A 22,327-nucleotide genomic window follows, 5' to 3' on the forward strand; every position below is an offset into this window, starting at 1 on the left:
TTCAGCCAGCGTGACCTCACCCTCCGGGAAATGTAGCGGAAAAAACTGACAGGTACATTTGTTTTCTTGTGTTTGGAGGAGGGGACGGAACAGAAAGAATTTGCTGTGGGAAAGTGTGTGCTTTTTTTTTTGTTTGTTTGGGGTTTTTGTGTGATACCCTAAAGTTGAGCCTGTCTTCATAGCTTGCATAAATGCCATCTTGTTGACTTTTTCCTAAGAGGACTTTTAGAAGATTGCTCTGAAGCTTTTTTTTTTTGGCCTGGATTTGGCCTCTCTGCTAACAGGATGTTGAAGTTTAGTGGCTTCACTAATAAAATTCAGTCTTAGTTTTGAAAGCGTGGGAAAGATGTTTTAAAATGTTAAAAAATTAAAATATATAAACATTCCAGTATCCTTATATAAAACTGACCCCAATTTCAAAACCTCAAATCCTTTAACCGTTTTTCATCCCCTATTGGCTCATTTATTTTTGTTTTTTCATAGCCAGGTGACAACAAGCCACATTACTTTCATTGCTTGAGAGCATCACTGCCACATGAAATCATGAGTAGTTTAAATGCATATCTTTCTACATCTATCACTAAGTACGCTCTGATTATAGAAGACCATGAATTCATCCTCTTTGCTCAGGGTTTGATGAACTTGTTAGGAAACCGTGTGTGTAATGTCGAGGTTTACTGTAAGATGACGAAGCTATGAGACTGATTCTGAAGAGGATCACAGTGTGCTGTTTATTTCTATGTGATATTTTTCAAAGCATCAGTTTTCCTTTCAGATTTTTCTCATATTTATGCCTCCTGACATGGCTTGTGATAGTTCAGCTTCTAAGGGTTGGTAAACCAAAGACTGATTGCAGTAACTATAGTCAGATTCTTTTCAGTCTTGTCTTAATGGCTTAAAGTTACCCACATGTCACCCCAACTAAAAACCTAACTAACCTCCCATTTTGTCGTCCTCTCTATAAGCTCACCAACACTGGGATGTACTGGAGGAAAGCCTCTGCGTTCACACAAAATGGACAGAAGTTTGGGATCAGTTTGTTAATTAAGGGAAAAGCTAATTTTTAGCTCCATAGTTTTATTCATGGGCTCCACCATAGTAGCTTTGCATGATTCACGGTTCAAAATCATCCTTGTTCTGTAACATTCAAGGGTAAATTTAAAAAAAAAAAAAAAATGTCTGAACGACATTTAACATGAGCACCATTGTTATGACAGAAAATCAGGAAAAGCACAATTGACCCCCATTAGTCATAAATTATTAATTATGTTTAATAGATGCCTCCCACCAGGTGCAATCTGCTTGAAATCAAAGTGGTTATCCCCGAGTTAAGGGTATTGCATGCCTAACCTCTGGGCAAAATTCAGTGCAATCACCAGGCATTGCTTTAATAATTCTACTTCAGTGTAACTGCAAGGTTTTTATCATTTTAATCTCCTTGATAATTACATAAGCAAGACGTTTCTGTTCATCAAACTAGACACTGATGTACTTGTCCTCTTGCTTTCCCACAACTTTTTCACTGTTTCTGTTCTGTTCAAGGCAGCTTTTTTCAGCTTTTCTGTTTTATACAAACTGTGAATCAATTGACTCTTGAGGTGTTTCAGAAGAAAGCTATTTCTCTTTGGCTGTTTTGCGACTGCAGCCTAAAGATTCTCAACAAAGGTACTTTGTTTCAAAGACAAAAGCATTTTGAAGTGACCCTAGACCTTTTGGGAGCAATGTGCTTTATCTTTTTAGCACAGTGGCTGAAAAGTCATTGCTAATGTTATGTTTGGACGCATTAATACGAAAATCATATTAACTTCTTATATGTAAGGTTGTATTTTAACCTTGGAACACCTGTTCTATGGTTAAACTGGGAATATGGTCATTTAATCCACCTTTGAACAACACTGGATCCATTGGACCAGGCTAATGCTAGCATAGGCTAACACTCGTCTAAGCTAGTGGTAGCATAGGCTAATACCAGTATAGTGCGTTCTATTGTCTTGGAAGTCTGAGCTGGGAGTGATGTCATTTCCAGTAGTAAAGTCATAACAGCAAGGAAAAAAAAAAGGATTTGTGTTGCTCCTTGGTAAGGTAGAATCATGCTTCAATAGCAATACAGGGAAATGTACCACTGCTGTACTTGCATGCATACAGTTTGAGCAGTGCTCTGCATATGATTTATTTAGTGGCAGTGCACATTAAAAGTTTCATAGTTTTATCACTTTTTACATTCCCCTGGATAAAGTCAGCCCTGTTGGGGCTGCTCAGACTTTTCAAGTTGATAATGTGATGTCAGGGTGCTGTGGCCAGCTGAAAATTCTGACTTCTAATTTTAAAGTACAATGGAATGCACTATAAGCTGGTGGCAGCAGATGGTAAGCATGATTTCAAGTTAATATACACAAACACTGCTATAAAATAATGCTAGCATAAGCCGTTGTATGCTAGGGGTAGCATAGCTTAACACTAGCATAGGCTAATGCTTTTTTAAAGTAATGCTAGCATAAACCACTATAAGCTAGTAATAGCATAGGCAAATACTGGCTTAGGCTAATGTTCTTATGCTAGCATAAGCCAGTGTTGATAAAAGCTAACAAAGTCCTACATAATGCTGAGTAATAGCTGCCTTTTTCTTTTTTTTTTTTTTAAATGATGTTGTTAGAGACAGAATACTCCATGTTAATCATTTAACATACACAACAGTGCTATAATATTGAGTGGCTGTAGACTGTGAGTGATTGAAGCTTCAAGTTAGCCCTTAAATGTCTTTTCGCAAACTGTTAAGTTTCCATGCTAATAATTTAGCTTTGGCTACTAATTTGTTATTTAAAGAGAGAATTTAGCGGCCAATTTCTATGTTACTGTCATGTTTATGTTATTTAAAGGTCAAAGTTGTGGATTCTTGAAATACAAATGAGGACAGTGGGGTCTCTTCAGGTCTTGTGACAGAGGATGTGGTAGTTTGCTGCTTTCTTTAGTCTCACATATCCATATATCAGGTTTAAACCTTCTGTTTCTGACTGGAGCTGGAGGAGGTTTAAAATAAACTGTTGGTTTAAAAGCTACGATGGGTTTTTAAATTCTAACCAAATATTCTCGTCAATTTAGATGAAGATTATGTGTGCTGGATTTGGGAGTAAATTTAACATTAGAAAACAATATTTTGCTGTTTCTTCTGATGAGATGTCAATAAAATATATTTAACCATAAAGATACTGAACGGGTTAGAATATTGAGCACTGCAAAAAGGAAAACTGTGTTGCTGGTACTGATTTTGATCTGTGGACAGTGAACCAAACCTGGTCTCCAGTGCCTTGTGAAAAATCTATTTGTGACACCCATAAAAACTCAGTTAAAAAAAGAGCTAAGATGGCAGGCAGTGTTTACAGGTTGTGGCTGTATTTGTCATGTTTGTTGTTGTCATCCTCAAAGAGAAATTATATTTCAGTTTTTTTTGGTCTTCACAGCAATCATTAAGACATATCTAATAGAAGCAAGATTTCAGAAGGTATAAAGTTGGCCTGTGATGCTCGTCTGTATTTCTATTCTTATGTTTTTCTCAAGTTACTTTGCATGATTCAGGGTTCAAAATAATTAGTATATGCTGTATACTTGGCTCTTGAGCAGTGATACTTCCTGCCCCTTAAAATGAACTTTTCCCCTCCCACAAGTGGGTGGGGCTTCTTTACTTACCATATTAGGGATGTCCACCAATGAGATCATACACAGCCAGGTGTGGAAAAAAAACATTTTAAAACCAAATGTTTAAAGCAAAACTGATCCTGTTATACATAATTATTCAAACTTTGATCATGTTAAGAGCAAAGAAAATAGATGACAGAAAATATGGAAGAGCATACTTTAAACAATCTGAAACAAACCACCACACATATATAGACATGTCTTCAGTACACTTTATTTGATCCTGCTGAAATTATGGCATTTATGTAATAAATATTCTAATATTTTGCATTTTATAGTATTTCATTAGTACTTGAACCATTCAAATGTCTCTCATAGGCTTAAGTTTGTTTGCAGTGTTTTCATCGATTTAGCGAGATGTGTCTGCTTTAGAAGTTTGGATTGAAATCTTTCTGTCCATATCACTGGCCCTTCCTGATTGACTTAAATGCAGCACTTTCACAACCTTTAACACTTCCTGCCCTGCATTATTTTTGATAACATTCTAATTTTTCATACATGTATATCAGGATTGATGTATCTGTCCTTTCTTTTTTGTAGTGTGACCGTTCGTTTTTTTGTTTTTTGGGGGGGGTTGAGGACATTTCCTATCTGAAAATGAGACTGGAGTGTTTTATGAGATAATATGAGGAGTCATGTATTGTTGCAGCTTGTGAATTCAGAGCACCCCTTTAAAATTCAATAAATTTGATTTGGTAGACTGTTTTGAACAAGTCTCTGCTTTATTTTTTTATTTATTGGACATTACTTCTGCCCATTCTTGGTTATGTTGTTGTAGTGTAAAATTATGGCCACCCAGAGGTGCTGCTGGCTCAAGCTGAGCTGCTGGAGTTGCACTGTAGAGGCTACATTAAGGCATTAAAGCTGGACTTCTTTAAAATAAAGCATATTTTATATGCTTCTTTACATGTGGGGGCTATGGAGATTAAGTTACATTTAAAGTCATTTACCACTGTTAAGAAATCAAAGATATTTTAACAGAATACCATAAGAAATTGCCCTTTTTTATATAAGTAATTTTAAATGATTTTGGGACATTTTCTAAAATGAGTTTAATTTGAAGTTTACTGTGACATAAAATCTGCATCTATGGAACTGTGGGTAAAATATGATTTATTTATTTTTTATTTTAGTTGTTGAGTTTGAACTTAAATTAGGCTTAAAAAAATTACGTTTTTTTTTTTTGGTTAGAAATTGATCGCACTTACTGTTTCTGTCACAGATTTTGATTCAGGAGTCTTTTAGTTCTTTTTCATATACTGTTTCTGATATCTGAAGGGATGGCAAACAAAAAGATGAAGTTTGAGGTAGTATGAGGTTGTATTTGTACAGGCTGGATCAGCCCATAAATTCCACCGATGAAGACAAATAAAAACAAAAACAGTCAATTACATACAATATAATAATAAAAAAACAAAAAAAAACACAGTTCAAAGTGCAGTAATGTGCATATTTATTTCTCTTCTTTCTAAAAACAACTGATATTACACCACCAGAAAATGTCATTTACACTAATGAAGCTATCAGTGGAAGGACAGTGTGACAGTTATATTTGATATTTTTTGCCAACATAGCATAAAAACTGCAGAACGCTCAAATGTCAGAAAGACAGGTTTAGTCTGAGCAAGTTGTTTACACAGAAAAAGTCACAAAATTCAAAAAGCTATTTTAGCGTAGGCAAAAAAACCCTGATGAGTTTCTAGCTGTAAGCTCATGCTGTTTAAGGGATATTGCTCATTGTGACTAAACATTTAAAAAAAATGTTGCATTTATCTCATATCAGCTACATTATACAATATATAAGCATAAATTATAAAATTACTTGTGACTTATCCTTTCATTTTTCATTTACTGTAAAGTAACTATGATTTCATAAAGCTTAAAAATGTACCAATGAGGACCGTGATCACCCCCACCAGCACCGCCAACCCCCCCAGAGACAAAACACTTGAACAATTCTGGCCCCTCCTCCTGTTTCATGTTTTCCCGTCCCCTTTATGTCCCAAAATAAACACACAAACCTGTTGCTCCCAATCTGAAGAGGCACATTTTAGCTCATACACCACGCTGGGCAGCAGGGCCAGCGGGGAGGGTAAAACGTCCAGGAAAATTCAGTAGTAGATGCCCTGCCACGGAGGAGGGTGGCAGAAAATCATTTGCCACTTCAACTGAATTCCTTTGAAAGGTTAATTTGATCATCTCCTACGCGCACTGAGAAAACGATCTGCCCGTGCAGCACATAATCTCTTTTTCCAAGATGTCATTGTGCACGAGTTTTCCATGACTTATAAATAACAACTCTCTGCTCTTGCTTTGGCCAGATGAGAGGGAAGAGTAAGAGAACACGCATGTTGAGAGAAATCCTCCATGGAGCTTGATGGGACTTCAGTGAGTTGCGGTCAAAGGAGTCTGTCTGCGACCTCCTTTTGAAACGTCCTGTGACTTTACTGGAAAAACTTTAATGGAAAACGTCGGATGTCCTTGAAACACTTTTAGAAGGAGTGAGAAGAGAGTGCAGACTTATTTGATTGGTTTAATTTGAGGGGATAGGGTAGAAGTTGAAGGTTTGCTTTAGAGATTTTTGCTGAGGCCCCGTTTCTGGATTGAAACTAAGGGGCGTTGAGGGTTGCTGAAGAAACCATGGATGAAGCTACAGAGCGGGGTCAGGAGGCAGTGATGAACGAGGCTCTCGTTCACTTCGAGGCCACGCTAGAAGCCGCTGTAAGGGAGGTGCACGTGGACGTTAGTGCTTTCAAGCATCGCATTGAGCAGAGGATTGAGGAAATGTGCATTTCCAATGGACCTTTGGCTGAGGCAGTTACCAGACTCCAGGAGGAGAACCTGCAGCTCAGGGCCAAGCTGGAGGCCCTCAGCCACCTGGTGGAGGGTCTCTCAGGGGTGAAGACTGAGGCGAAAGGGAAGAGCAAGGAGCAAAGACTAGAGAACGGCCATATACAAATTCAATCCAAGAGCCAGGAGGAGCAGAAGGGTCTGTTTAACTCTGAAAACAACCAGCCGGGTCAGGCCACGTCCTACGAAGCGTCTGGGCTCAGTGGAGGATCGAGCCAAGCTGCTACCCCAGCCCCTCCTCCATGGAGAGCAAAGAGAAATGCTGAGATTAATGTGAGTATTCAGCCTGTATTTCCACTGAATAAAGAAATACGTAGTAGAATATGTCCAACCCTGTAAGATCAGTAATTAGCAGTGGCAGTGGTCTCAGATGATTAAAAAGAACAACATGAGGGAACCACAGAAGACTTTAGGGGTACGTTTGTGAGTGTGAAGACTTCAAAAACATAAAATCAAAAAGCCTGATGCTTTTTTCTTTAATCTACTTATTGTTTACACATCCAGATAAACTTTGTCATATAGCGTAGCCAGGATTTCAAGGATAGTTCTCTTTTCTCTCTCTCCACATAGACTGTTTACCTGCATGCTACAGCCTGCATCACTTGTCACCCTGCTGACAGGTGATTAGGTGACTCCAGTCGCAAATTAAGACGCTTCTAGAACCAAGAAATGTGTCCCTAGCCTAAAGGTTCTTCACATTCATACAGGTTATAGAGCAGCAACAATTGTAGTATCTCCACCAACAAGGTTGGGTGATGGGTTCTGTTATCTGTTTGTTAGCTGGACAACTCATCTCCATGTGTGTGGAAATTCACCAGAGGTGGAGTGTGACCCTTTGGGGTTGACCTCCAAAGTTAATTTTTTTTTTTTTTTTCAGGAATATTAACCTTGACACACAAACACACATACATCAAATTAAAATAAGAAAAACTGGCAAAGACAAACTGAAAAACCCCCAATCTGCTTTTGTATTTTAAGGCTGTAGTAAAATAACCATCTGAAATGCGATTATATGCCACCTGCCTTCACAAATGACAGCTTTTAGTGTTGGAGGGCACCGACGAACTCAACGACAGGCACGCCTGACCCCGTCCAGCATCGCTGTTAAGCAAACTCTCTCCACATGAATGCTCTGAGCTGCTTCCAAAATTCTTTTTGCATTGCTGCAACATCCCTCTTAACTGGATGCTTCTTAACAGAAATCACATTTGTGTACAATCATTTTATGCAGCCATGACTGCATCATGAAAACTGCTCCTTTCCAGGTGTTGAAAACAAATAACCCTTAAAAGAACAGATGAAGTAAGCCTACCTGATCTCTGTTCATGAAGAGGACACAGCTGAGGGATCTATAGTAAGCCCTCTACACTGTAAAGAGGACAGAGGTCTAGTGGTTATCACTGATTATATACTAAGGTGTCTTTAAGGGGGAAAGAGTTCAATTAATCCTGGTTTATCTTATACAGGGCTTTGGTGTAGCCATTGAATTGATCCTGTTGAATTAAGCTTTCTTCTGATTGGCTGTCCCTCACAAACAAAAGATTAGAAAAGCTGGAGCCAGAGCTGTGTATCTGGGATGACCATATTAGGACATCCATCGTCACTGATATCACAGAGAGCCAAGAGTAGAAAAAAACAGCCTGAAATTGAGTATTTGGAGCAGATTGAAGCCTGAGCTTTTCACTCACAGGGGTTACATTTACATTCACTGATCTCAGTATTTAAAACTTTATTACTATATGTATAAACACATATGACAGAAGTTTAGAAAAAGCATAATAAGTTCATGTTAATAGTCCAGTAATAACAGAGTAATACCATTCAGTTTAATTTAAGCACTAATGAGATTCTGTGTAATCATCCTTTTTGAAACTAACCCCACCACAAACACACACACTTACCCTCTCCCCCACCCCCCATTCTCAGCCTTCTCATCCTCATGACCCGCTTTTATAAGAGCAGGTCCTCCAAAGGGCAAGTGTATTTTTGGCTTTGCGATTCAAAAGAGAGCTGCAGCTCTTCTGAGCTTCTGCATGCTCACCAACAACTGCAACTTTCTAGCACACATAAGCACCAGCAAACATGCAAGCAAGAGAATCACGCTGAAGTGATCGCTTGATGCACAATCAAGGGCGAAGCGGATTTAATGAAAAGGGCACAAATAAGAATGGCACGCTGCACGACACGCTTCCAACGGCGGCCTCGGTGCACGTACGAGGGGGGATTGTTCGATATAACTCACATGCACACTCTGATGACAGGTGTATAAATAAATCCACATCCTCTAACCACTCAGGAACCTTGTTTCCCCGCCAGTCCAAGTCTCAGATCTCCTAATGGAAAGTTGAATTGCATCTATATCCCTGTCGGATAAACTCTCCCCCAGCACAAACCCTGAGAGAGACAACCAGCTGTCCCGCCAAAGTGCTCGCCCTGCCAGCATTTCTGTTTGCTGAGGTCACCTGGTCTTTTCCCAAACATTGATCCCCAACACACAGCAGTTCACCCCCCCCCCCCCCCCCCCCCCAAGTTTTTAAATGATCTCACATGATTCTTTACTCCATCATTTTCAACTTTAACAAAGAGACTGTATATAAAAGATGGAAGTAACTAACGGTAAATCACTCACTGTGTTCTGGATATGGATATGCAGACTTACCGCATTTTTGGGGGGCTGTTATGTGGAATTTTTTTACCAGAAGTGGCAGCAGTCAATAACAAAGTGTCAGTGTCAATAAAGGTGGCCACGCCCCTAATGTTAAGCCTCATTATTCAAAGAAAATCCCCCCCAGTAAAGTTAGCTAAAATTAGCTATAAACATCAAACCCTTCTTTTGCACCAGACTATTTATTTCTGATGTAAAGAGATTGATGGGGTTTCACTTCCTTTTGGAGGCAACCCCAAGTGGCCACTAGAAGACCTGCAGTTTTCAGCCTCTTTCAACTTAGTCTTCTTTTTTCAGCCTCAGAGATGGCTTCTTAACTTGCTTGATCTGCCGTCACTCTTCATATCACTTATCTTAACTGCACTACTGTATAGCCCTGTGTAAACAATCATTCTGTACATTCGATAATCTTTAATCCTACAACTGTTTACAACTTGCATAGTTCCCATTTCTGTATAGCTGTATATCTCAGATTTCTGTAAAGTTATTTATTTCATATTCTGTATAGTTTTTCATATTTATATCCTGTTCATATCCTGTACATAGCTTGTACTCACTACAGCCTGTACATACTTATAGTTATAGAATATTCACAACATACTTCATACCGTGTACATTATAACATACCATAATAGACCCATTTCTGTAATATACTCACATATCTATATTATTGCTAATATATATTGTAATATATCTATATCACTAAAGCACTTCTGGATGGATGCAAACTGCATTTCGTTGCCCTGTACCTGTGCATGTGCAATGACAATAAAGTTGAATTCTATTCTATTCTATTCTATATTATCCAGGATAAACAGTTAGTAGGACTGGATAAAATAAATCTGGCTCCATGGACGCTCGGATGAGAGACTGTACTCGAAAACAGTGGCTGTCATTCAAGTAGTTATTGTTTATTGCCAGAGCCACATGCCTTAAGATGTAGTGTCTTTAGTGACCAGCAGGAAATCTCTGCTGTCAACACCAGATGTTCATACTCAACTTCAACTTCTTAAATAATACCTATAAACACCCGGCAGACTGGAAACAACACGACTGGAAGATATCTGAAGAATCTAAACACACACTTAATAAATACTTTTTAAAATGCTTTGCATGAGTTTTCTATGAATCAGCTTGTTAGTAACTCTCACTGCACGTTGAAAATGAAGTGACTGATACATGGAACTAAAGAGAACATCAAAAGGTTATTAAACCAAAGCAATGAGGTTAAAGAAGTTAAAATGCTATATAGAGCTGAGTGGAACTCCAGAAGGGAGTTATAATCTATCGTTAAGAAAAGTGCATTAGCTTGATTGCTTGCATCCATTCATCCATCTTGTTAATTTTTCTAGAGCTAGGTTTTCAGGGGGCTGGAGCCCATCCCACTTGAGACTGTTTGAGAGGTGTAGTGCACTCTGGACAGGTCACCAGTCCATCACAGGGCTAACACAGAGACAGACAGATATTCATGCTCACATCCACACCTTCAGCTAATTCAGGTAAATCACTGGGCTCGGGGAGGAAGCCAGAGCACCCCCTGCAAACTTGAGCCCAAGCTGACCAGGAGGTTTGAACCTATAATTTTATTTTCTTTGTTGTAAGGGATAGCCACCACTGTGTTTGTGTGTTGGTATCTAACCAAAGCATGTTTCTAAGAAGGAGGTTGTTGGGTGTAAACCCATTTAGAGGTTGCAGATACTATCGAGGGTCAGATGGAGTCAGACATCAGCTACTGTGGAGCCTTCAGATGATCATGGTGCTAATCTCCCTCTCGATGACAGACTGGATATATACGCTGTGCTATGAGCACTGCTCGTCTCTGGAAAGCAAAAGGCTCCGGGGTGGGAGGTGGACTGAATACAGGCCAAAGCTTTGTGCTGATATACTTAGGTGCTGTTGAAGCTGCTCAACCTAACTCTCGTTTCCAAAGCATCCATTTGGGGCTATATTGGGACGTAAGAAGAGTGCAGCGGAAACTCTTGCAAAGGGGCTGATTGCAAAATCTAAAATAGCCTCTCAGTGGGAACACGGGTTTGTTGGCCACAGCTGTCATTAAAGGAGAAGCTGTCAGCCGTTAACAGCTGAAGATCACACATCCAGAGAAGTGAGCACAGACACGCACACACACAAACAAGTTTGCGATGAGTGATAAAGGTCTAAAATTAATTTTAGCTGTGCACAACAAAAGCAAACTGTGAGAGGTCCAGTGAATAAAGTTACCAACGCAAATGTATAAACACAATATAAACACTGTATATGTTGCATAACTTGTTTAACATGCAAATGATCGACTCATTTGCTCCTCATCCCACCCCCTCATGCTTTCCAAAATGCTAATGTCCAATATCTCCACTCTTACAAACACAGCCACATGAAGCAACGATGATTTTATTGGACGTTCCCTCAAAGTGATCATTGAACCCTGAAAATGCTTTAATCATCAAAAAATCCTCAGTAATGATAATGTTAGTTTATAATTGTTCATCGAAATAAAAGAAGTGGGTGTTTTGACTTCTTTGCCTCACCTAAACAGGGAACTGAAGCAAGAGGGGAGAAGAATATCGCTCATGTAGCCACCACCGCGCAAGAGAAACAGGAAGGTAGGCAGCTTCACCTGCACATCCAGACATTTTACTCTTCAAGCTGGTTTCATTGTTGGGTTCGTGTTCTCTGCAGACCCTGATGTAACCCAGACTGCAGAAGCTGCTCCTCAGTCCCACCGAGCTCTGACCGCCATCACCAAACCGACCTCAGAGTCTTCATCTGTGGAAACGCCCAGCAGGCCCGGTCAGTTCATGTCCTTTATGGTTGGATTTACAGAAAGACATTTAAAGTGATCTTCAGCTCAAACTTGAGCTTTTATGTTTCATCTGCTACACTGACGTTGAATAATACCAGGGAACAAAGTAAATGCATGCAAGTCTAAAAAACCCGAAATGATATCCACAAAACCAAATATTTTTCTGTATTTTGCTTGCAGTGTTTTGTATATACCTCACAGAATCCAAAATATCCCATTTTAAAATGCATTTCCTCTCACTGGCTATACTTATTCCATCTTATTTCATGCCATAAAACCCAGATGTTGTTTGCGCTTGCAGATATTTATATTGGCATTAAAACTGAGCTGTAAAACTGTGCACTGCAGTGGATTGTATTTACAGTTGTGATCAGAAGTTTATGTACACTAATCTTGGGGAAGAAAGTCATGGTAATTTGTGTTTTTTAGTGCTGTTTCTTTTTTATCTGTTCTTTTATTTATACATACATGCTCACTAATATTTGGTTAAATGCACGTTGCTTTTGATATCCATCAAGCTTCTTTACATTCACGACTGAATATTTGACCCCTCTTTTTGGTAAAATTCATTTAAATTGGTTGATTTCCCACGATCGACTTTGTCTTTAAGCATAGTCCACAAATGTTCAATAGGTTGAGGTTGATCTTTGGCGAGGCCATTCAAGGAACTCAATCTTAGCTAACCAGCTCTAATGTGTGCTTGGGATCATTGTCTTGTTGGAACACTCAGTTTCAACTATACAGCTGTTTATTTGAGGTGAAGTTGAATTATTTTGAGGTAGTTTTGCTTTTTTCTTATTCCATCCACTGTTTATAATGTACCAGTGCCTCTGGCAGCAAAATAGCCCCAGAGCATGATGCTACCACCACCATGCTTGAAAGTTGGTACGGTATTCTTAGGTTTGTAAACTTCACCCTTTCTTTGTCATTGTGGCCAGATAGCTTAATCTTTGCCTCATCTGACCATAAAACGTTTCTTCAGAAGTCAGTTGGCTTTTTGACGTGGGCAGCTGCAGATTTGGGTCAAGCTTGAAGGAATCGTTTTTGGAGCAGAGGCTTCTTTCTCTGCACCGTTTCACTGTGGACAGAGGTGCTGGTATTCCAACAGTTTCATGTTCATGGCAGGCTTGAGCCTTGGTGGTTCCTGGCTTGTTCATGAACATCCTAACCAATTTCCTCTCTCTCGGCACATTGGTGGGACATCCATATAATTTATATAGAATTTTTGAACTAATAACCTTGGAATCTGCAGTTGTTTAGAAATTAATCAAAGAGACCTTCCCAGCTTGTGTAAATCTACAATTCTCCTTCTTCGATCTTCACTGAGTTTCTTGGATTTTCGTCTTGTTTTGAGTATGAGATGAGTGCTATCAAACAAATCCTTAGCATGGCATGGCAACTGTAAATGCACAATTTTTGTTTTTTTTTCAGTGTCAAAAGCCAACTCTGAAGTTCCATGTGGGGAACCTGTCTAATATTGTAGACTAGACAATTTACCTTACAGTAAAAAGCACCTTGAGACGACTGCTGTTGTGAACCGAACACTACTGACAACAACAACAAACTACAACAAAAGCCATCACTTCCATTTGGACTTTGGATTATTTCTTTTTCAGATGCTGATGAACCCCAGCCTCATCTTCCGGTGACGGCCATGACAACTAGAGCCAGTTCAGAGGCAGCTAAACCCGCTCAGTCTGCAGCACCTAAAGCAGCAGGCGAAGCCGGAGAATATCCTTTTATAAGAGGTCAGTTAGTTTCTCTTTATGATTATTTGTTAGGATGCTAACCTTCAGGACATGGACACACCTTATAATACAAAAAGTATCAGGTCAGGGCGCCTGGAGGAATTTAGTCCTCAATTAAATATGAAAATGTCTATGCATAAGTGGCCTTGATTTTAAATACAGAGAGCAGAAGTTCACCTGTCATTCAAGATATACAATTTAGCTGATACCATGAAATATATGAAGTGCAAAATAAACACATGAAGTCATTTTTAGTTCTTTAGTTTTAATTCATTGACGAGGTGGCGTCTTTTTTCACGGTCCGTAGGTATTCAGCAAACTCCTGGATCAATTTAACTTTCTGTTGGTTACAAAATCCACCTTTTTTTTTAGCTTAGTTATGATTTCATCAGCGAAAACAAACTCACCTACGACAAAGTGAGGAAAACAGAGTGAGGCAGCATCCGTGTCAGCAGTATCAGACGATCTTTGCACCCCTATACTGTGACAGAGAGGTGCAGTACTTTCAACAAATCCATTCTTTTTTTTCTTGGCTCGACAAAACCTAAAGTCACACTAAGAGACAACGGGTACGCTTTCTGTTCCAGGCTCTGAGCGCTCTATGTGTAATTTCATCGTTCATGTGCTCAAAATTGGCCTGCTGAGTGTTGCCTACTTCAGTCAGACACATCATCAGAGGAGCAGGGGATAAAGATACCCAAAAAAGATTTTAAAAATAAGAATGAGACAGCAAAGGGTGATGGAGAGAGAAGAACAGCAAGAGAGCAGCACTGCAGAATACCTTTAATCTTTTGATCTATTTATTCTACTCTCACTGCTGCCATTTATTTCTAACAGGACAGCTGTTTAGAGGTAATCATTCAATTTAACACTGAAAGCTACTCAGTGTGTATTGCTCTAGCTGCTAGAGCAATACACGCTGCTAGCTATTACCTTTGGATACTTCATGCTAGAGTCTAGCATGAAGTATCCAAAGGTAATAGCTAGCATTAGCACAAAACTTAATTAAATAATTGACAAAAAATAGTTTCCCCCTTTTTATGATGGTATGCCAACAAACATGCTGATGTTTCCACCTTGTTACGTTCGTTAGAGCTTGAAGCGAAATATAAGCGAAATAACATCAGTGCCAGTTTGCGCTGCTGTAGCTTAACCACACGACTTCCTTTTATTTAGATAGTAAATTATAGATCATCAGGTAAATCCAATCCAATGCAATCCAATCCAATTTTATTTATAAAGCACTTTAAAATACCCAGCACAGGACCAAAGTGCTGTACAGAAAATAAGTTAAAAACAATAGAATAACAGAAAACAGCAAAAATAAATAAATAAAACACCTAATACATGAAAAATTAAAACAGCCCTATATTAAAAAACAAGATAGAGCAACATAGATTCAACTAAAATAAAACTAAAACTAAAACCAACATTTCACACGGTGTCAGGGGTCAGGGTAAAGAGGTGGGTTCTCAGGAGTGATTTAAAAACAGGCAGAGAGGAGGCCTGTCTAATCTCTAAAGGGAGATTGTTCCACAGTTTTGGAGCTGCTACAGCAAAAGCAGGATCTCCTCTAAGTTTACGCTCAGTCCTGGGTACATTCAGGAACAGCTGTAGTAAAAAATGTTCCTGCAGCAGAGAATCTGTATCACACTTACAGCATGCAAAATATGAAAAGGATCATCAAAAATGTGGTGCTTACAGATGATTTCACACAGAAACTCTGAACATATTTTAACACAGCCAGCTCCGACACTGTAAAAAAAAGTTTGTTAAAAAACTTTAAAATGGCAGCAGAAATAAACTGTAAAATCCAAAACAGTAGATCTCCGTAGTAGAAACAGTTAGTGGCTGTAAATTAAGAAACAAGACATCGTTTTAATTTTTACCGTCATAATATGTAGACATATTTTTACTGTGAACATATTTTTTTTCGCTAACATTTTCCTGCATATGCTACAATGTCACAAGTAAGAGTTAGTTTTTGTCTGAATTACATATTTTACAATTATGTCTAAAACATTTCTACAGAAAGAAGATGTCATGTTTGTTAAATCATTTTGATTTCAAGGTAACATATTTGTATTAAAACTTTAGCAATTAGTTTATTAATTAGCTGATTGACAAACATTTATTCAGCAACTATTTTGATTAACGGTTTCAGTTGCTTTCAGAGGGAAAAATGCAAAACACTGCTTTTAAGATTAGAATGAAAACTTTCCTCTTTAAAGCTTGTGGTCAGGCCTGGATCAGGGCTCTGTGTGGGTTCAGGAAAACCTAGTCTTGACTTTTTTTTCCATTGTGAACCCAACAGTGGAGAAGTGTCTTTAAGTGTTTTACACTTTAGGTTTTTTAGTGATTTAGGTTCTTTCCTGTTTTAATGCTGTATCATCTCCATCTGTGCAGGTGGAGCGAAGGAACAAAGGCCCCAGGCATCCCAGGATCAGTCAGCCTCTGTGTCTCAGACTCTCCCCCATCTTCCTCTCACAGTGTTAACCAAAAGCAGCTCTGACACTCCTGCTTCATCTAAATCTGATCCCAAAGCGGTTTCAGCGCCAAACCCTTCGATGCCAGAGTCACCGACGATAAAGCGCTGCGAATATCCATTTAGACGTGGTGCGTGCACTGCCGAAGTATCAGCAACGGTGTTTTGTTTGGCCCCCTATTTTTAAAACACGCTTTATTTCATCTCCTCTTTAGACACCAGTGAAGCCAAGCCCCACTCGCCTCTCTCTGCCATGACCAAACCCAACACGGAGTCTTCTTCGTCTGCTTTAACGGTTCAGTCTTCAAGCCTTTCAGCTTCACAGGACGCTGCAGTGAAACCTGGAGAGTATCCCTTTAAACGTGGTGAGTCTGACCGAGGCTGTCTGCTTCTCATCTGTTCCTATTTCCATTATTTTTACAGTTATTATTACCTGTTATTTATTTTTATGTTGTATCTTCCTTTAACTCTTGACTCTTGTTTTCAATTTAGTGCCAGTACTTAAGACACCCAGCCCCAGTTTAAAGAGAAGTGTGAGCTTCCCTCAGTCTGCAGGTAAAGCTTCTTCAGGCCTATTAAAACAGATAAAAGAAGCTTGTGAGTTCTCTCTGGTTATGCCTACTCATCACTTGTTGCCACCCCCCCCCCCCCCCCTTTTTTTTTACAGAAAAATTACTTCCCTCCAAATCAATCATAAAATCTGGCTTCTCACCTAATTTGGAGAAGTAAGTTTTGATCAACAGCCCTGATTAATCTGAATGGCTGCTTCAGTCAAACTTCATCCAACTCCATCCTGATGTTTCGTGTTGTTGTCCGCTGTTTCTCCACAGGAGAGCGAACAAGCCAGTGGGGGGCGACTTTAAGCAGGACGTGATGAAGTCCCAAACGCTTCCACGCTCCAATGGCGCTCAAGCAAAGCGAGCCTTGTTTGAGAGGATGAACTCAGAGCCTATAAAGTAACAGAATACAAAATAAGTTCTGCTTTTTCACCTTTTGTCACTCTTTATTCTGCCATAAAATAAGCTGTGTTTGTCTCCAACAGGCCAAAAGACTCGAAGCCTAAACTGAAGCGGTCTCAGAGCTTTGGCGTGTCCAGTGCCAGTGGTATAAAACAGATCCTCTTGGAGTGGTGTCGCTCCAAAACCATTGGCTATCAGGTATGACAAGCTGGATATACATTTCTGTTCTCTTCCAGTTAGTAGCTCTAAAACTAATTTTTCTATCATTATTTTTAAAACTTGAACATTTGAATAGCTTCATTGTTTGTGACAGCTGGGGGGAAAAATAAAGGTATAAAACTACCATTCTGCTCCAGTACTGTATCTGATGGTTATTTCCACAGACTGTATATAAAGGATGGGTGTAGTCACCATGATGTCACCCACTGGTTTCTGGACGACAGACATCTAAAAGATAGATGGAAAAGATGGATCTGTGGAAATGCCTTGAACCTGCATTCTTTTTAACAGCCACCAGGGGGAGATAAGTTTTAGTCTCACTGAGGTTGTTCCAGAGTTGCCCGCCATATCCTCCTGAGAACCAGCCGATTCATTTATGTCCTCTGTAATGGACATTTGTTTTTGGTCTATATCTTTTGACTTATTTGAGCTATCCTAATAAGTCCTGATCGAATAAATAGAAGACATCCTGGTCTTTCCATTGATATCTCTTGTGTTTGGGTGGACTCTTAGCTCCAAAGAGGAAGGAAATCACAAAGTTCAATGGGAAGCCCTTTTTTTTTTTTAGATGTGATACAATCACTGGTGCTGTGGAAAAATGTGTATATTCCCTGACAGGTTGACAATATTTCCTGGAGGTTTCTGGCTCTCACTGGGTGAAACTAGGTTCAAAGAAGGTCTTTCACAAAAATCTTCCTAGTGGTTGTATTAATTGCGACCAGATTGCCCCTGATGTCTTTAGTTTTTTTGTGTTTGTCTGCAAATACTTACTAACAAGTAGCTGAGCAATAGTAAAACTTGAAATAGTGCAATGCAAACCGTAAATCAAGAAGGTTCACCTTCAAAATAAAAGTTTCACTTTAGTGCTGCGACCAACATGTTTCAAAAGGTGGAGCTTTTACTTGGAAGGCAAATTGTCTGCGTTTTTGGTCTGTGTTGCACTTTTTCAAGTTTCACTACAGCTTGGAGTGTAGCTAGACGGTGTTTTACAGACGTCCATCACTTCCATTCAAACTATGACTGCAGTCATTTTTGCCAGCCAGTTGGAGAATACATACCTTTCGCTAGCAACAGGAGTTTCCAGATGGTTGGGGGCTAATCTACAGATCTGTGTGACAGAGGCTTTGGCAATCATTTTTGCATCAACCTCCGCCTATCACTTAGTTGGTTGGCAATTTTTCTTGTCACTTGGTCTTACACTGTCACTGTGAGTTTTACAATGGTGGACAAGTTAACGTCACATGGTTAGTGGTCACATATCTGCAAAACATCAGTTAAAGACAGTAAAGACACTGCTTTCAGCACTGATCTGAAAACACCAATCTCAAGGCGTCAGAATGGGATCTGGCAAACCAGTGGTTGACCTCTGGCTGCTGCACTCTGGACTCATTCGATTTGCCAACATGAAGTCTTTTTCAGGTTGCGTGCTAAGTTATCAGCTACCGCTAGAAAGCTTGGTTAATAAGCTGTATCCATAAAGAGGTTCATAGCAAAGCAAAGATTGAACTTTATGGACGGGCGGTCTTCACCTCTTGAGCTTTCTGGCTGGTAATTTCATCAGGAAGAGATACTGTGTATTAGTGAATATTGCCAGCTTTGCTCTGAGTGAATAAATAAATGAAAAAGAAACACATGACTGTTTTTCTCTCAGAACATAGACATTCAGAACTTCTCGTCCAGCTGGAGCGATGGGATGGCCTTCTGCGCCCTGGTCCATTCCTTCTTCCCTCTGGAGTTTGACTACAACTCTCTGGACTCTTCAAACCGCAAACACAACTTGGAGCTGGCCTTCACCACCGCAGAGTAAGCTGGCTCGAAGAGCCACTGAGTGACTGTGCAGTGTGATAAAAGGTCTGTTTTAGGTGGAATAATAAATTGCTGAAGCCAGGAGAGGTGACACTCTTGCAACAAAAAACTAAATTTACCAGGTTTAACCCTGTAACGTCAAGTGTATCGTGTTTGATGCATGAATTTATGAGAACGTTACATCATCAGTGTAATTTTTAACTCTAACCTACTTTGGTTTGTTTAAGATTTAAAAACTGTGAGGAATAAATTGCCCAAGTGGTTGGCTATAGCAATTATTACAAAAATTAAAACTAATATATGCATTCTGATACTTACAGAAGGCTTGATAAACAAAATTACAATTTTCTGCCAATTCAGTTCAGGTTTTACTGGATTAAAATAATTAAGGGAAAAAAGTTTGATATATTTGGAAATATAAAGTCATAAATTTGTGAGAAAACACAAGGGAGATTGGAATTTTAAAGCCTTACATGTGAGAAGTAAATTCAAAGAGTCTCAGTGAATATTGGACTTCCCCCCCCATAAATGTATAACCTTATTCTCAATGAATATCACTCTAAAAATGATTTCTGGATTACAGTTTTTCCATCCATCCATCCATCCATTCGCTTCCGCTTATCCTTTTCAGGGTCGCGGGAGCCAATCCCAGCTGTCATAGGGCGAGAGGCGGGGTACACCCTGGACAGGTCGCCAGTCTGTCGCAGGGCCAACACACAGGGACAGACAACCATTCACACTCACATTCACTCGCACATTCACACCTAGTGGCAATTTGGATTATCCAATTAACCTATCCCCACAAGCTGCATGTCTTTGGACGGTGGGAGGAAGCCGGAGTACCCGGAGAGAACCCACGCAGACACAGGGAGAACATGCAAACTCCACACAGAAAGACCCCGGCCTGATGGTGGAATTGAACTCAGGACCTTCTTGCTGTGCGGCAACAGTGCTAACCACCGTGCCGCCATTACAGTTTTTATCATCTAAAAATCCTCCAGGATATAGTTCTTAAATTAATCATGTTAAACCCAGAGATTACACGTTTTAATTTTTCACAAAAATGCTTTTTAAAAAAAATTTATATGTATTTTTTTTTTTAAATTTGACTTATTTCATTTACGTAGCATGGCTCCAATAGGAAATCATAGCGGTGATTGCTTTGTTTTGCTAATGTTTTCAAACACAGTGCTAATTGCTAAGTGTCTAATTTGTCAGTTAATAATGATTCAAACACAGGCAGGTTCATACTGAGCACCAGTGACAGGAAAGAGTCTGGAGACAGACGGCGGGGTCAGTGGGACAAGTTGGGATGGAGGCAGATGATGTAGCGAGCCCTAAAAGAGAGCAGCTGAAAGAAGAAGATAAATGTATCAGTTTAAGCACTAAAAGGACGTTCATGGTTTTGGTTAAAATGTAACCTTTTCCACTTATTTTGTGGGCTTGTTTCCTTGGTTACCATAGTGAAGCATCCTCTCTCAAGAATCCCACTAGTACTTCCTGTTTCAACATCACTTTCAGCATTAGCATGACTGTTACAAGAAAAAGAAGGGAAAATTTAATACCCAAACAAATAGATTAATCTTTCATCACTAATTGATAGTTTAGTCATGAAATTAATAATAATTGATAAATCATTAACTTTGTTTGTGTAGTGAAGATCACCCTTTGAATAACAGCACTGTCAAAGGTGTGGCCACTGGAGATTTATTCATTACATTTATTAACTCTTTAAAAAAATTACATGAGAGGGTTCTTTTGTTTGCTTACATCCTAAACAACTTTGAACTATGTAAACATGACACTGGCAACAACAGCCACTAGTTTACTCCTATTTTACGTTGCATTGATTTGCTCATAAAACATAATAATCTACAGTCGTACACATTTGGATGTGCTTTAAAAAAAAGAGCGGCTGTTTTAGTTTTTGTTCATATGCAAATACATTTATTGCTTATTGAACTGCTTTCTGTTTTATTCACCTTTATTTCTGTTTCAGAGAGCAGGCTGACTGTCTGCGTCTGATCGAGGTGGACGACATGCTGGAGATGGGGGACAAGCCAGACCCCATGTGTGTGTTTACATACGTCCAGTCTCTCTACAACCACCTGAAGAAGTTTGAATAACTCTTGAATCAGAGCACGTCCCGAAGCCTACATGGCGCTGACCACGGTGTGCTGTGAACACTTTGAGCCTAAAGTGAAGCAAGCTAACAGGAAATCTCAGTTGTCTGTGGCCAATCACAAATATGTTCATCAGTTTTATACTGTGTGTGTGTACCTGTACTCACCTGCTTCCCACAGTTTCTTCAGCATTTATAGTGGATTTCTTAAAATATAGTTTCCTGTGGCTGTTTCACATCAAATAAGGACACAAACATCACATGTAATAAAAGGAAGCGTTGTCTGCAAATGAGCAATGTCGTTTTCTTATTATTATTCTTACTTTAGACCCGGAAGTAGGATTCGTCGCGTCATCACTGAACAACCGGATAGGCTGCACACTGGCTAATGTGCATGTGGGGTGTAACTTACTGTAAATATACTGTAAATATTGCGATTATCAAGAATCCCCCCCCCCCCCCCCCTTTTTGGCACACTAACATGTTTCAGATCATCAAAGAAATTTTATTGATAGACAAAGATAACTTGAATTAATCCAAAAAAAAAGCTATGGAAACCTACCTGTCCCTATGTGAAAAAGTAATTTCCCCTAAACCTAATAACTGGTTGTGCCACCCTTCACTAAGAACTGCTTTTGTAACCTCCTGGATGAGTCATTGATTATGTTGGCTACTCCTTGGAAGATTCACCACTGTTCCAAGTTTTCTCCATTTGTATATAATGGCTCTCAATTTGTTTCGCTGGAGTCTCAAAGCCTTGGAAATGGATTTGTAACCCTTTCTAAATTGGTGATGTCCCTAACTTTGCCAGACAGGTTCTGTTTAAGTCAAGTCTTGATTCAATAGATGTGGCAGTAATCAGGCCTGGGTGTAGGTGGTAAAACTGACGGAGGTTAATTCATTATTTAATTTGTGATTTAAAATACGGGAAGAAATTAAGCATCAGACTAACTAACCTGAGAAAAAGGCTAATGAGATTT

The 22,327-nt window shown here is 39.3% G+C and overlaps 1 protein-coding gene across 3 annotated transcripts; it reads left to right on the top strand.

The window, feature by feature from the left end:
• The first annotated feature begins 1,566 nt into the window (after positions 1-1,566).
• Positions 1,567-21,640, top strand: LOC146700725 (uncharacterized). 3 transcript variants are annotated; one of them, XM_085470943.1, is made up of 13 exons: positions 2,303-2,366; positions 6,015-6,816; positions 11,742-11,808; positions 11,885-11,995; positions 13,625-13,756; positions 16,163-16,372; positions 16,457-16,606; positions 16,734-16,796; positions 16,909-16,966; positions 17,072-17,197; positions 17,284-17,398; positions 19,071-19,222; positions 19,857-21,218. In XM_085470943.1, the coding sequence occupies exons 2-13, from the start codon at positions 6,334-6,336 to the stop codon at positions 20,131-20,133; spliced, it is 1,944 nt and encodes a 647-aa protein (XP_085327069.1). In that variant the 5' UTR covers positions 2,303-2,366; positions 6,015-6,333; the 3' UTR covers positions 20,134-21,218. The 3 variants fall into 3 exon arrangements, with proteins under 3 accessions (XP_085327072.1, XP_085327069.1, XP_085327071.1); XM_085470946.1 differs by lacking the exon at positions 6,015-6,816 and having other exon boundaries at positions 1,567-2,366; XM_085470945.1 differs by lacking the exons at positions 2,303-2,366; positions 19,857-21,218 and adding an exon at positions 21,225-21,640 and having other exon boundaries at positions 5,742-6,816.
• The last annotated feature ends 687 nt before the right edge of the window (positions 21,641-22,327 follow it).

Source organism: Copadichromis virginalis, linkage group LG10, assembly GCF_057382275.1.
Source record: "Copadichromis virginalis isolate Kocher_CV1m ecotype Utaka linkage group LG10, C_Virginalis_male_GT1.1, whole genome shotgun sequence".
NCBI lineage: Eukaryota > Metazoa > Chordata > Actinopteri > Cichliformes > Cichlidae > Copadichromis > Copadichromis virginalis.

Coding starts and splice junctions, on each gene's coding strand:
- LOC146700725 (XM_085470943.1), top strand. CDS start 6,334: ATGGATGAAGCTACAGAGCGGGGTCAGGAGGCAGTGATGAACGAGGCT. Junction 17,198..17,283: donor ATGAACTCAGAGCCTATAAA/GTAACAGAATAC, acceptor TGTCTCCAACAG/GCCAAAAGACTCGAAGCCTA. Junction 19,223..19,856: donor CTGGCCTTCACCACCGCAGA/GTAAGCTGGCTC, acceptor TATCCTTTTCAG/GGTCGCGGGAGCCAATCCCA.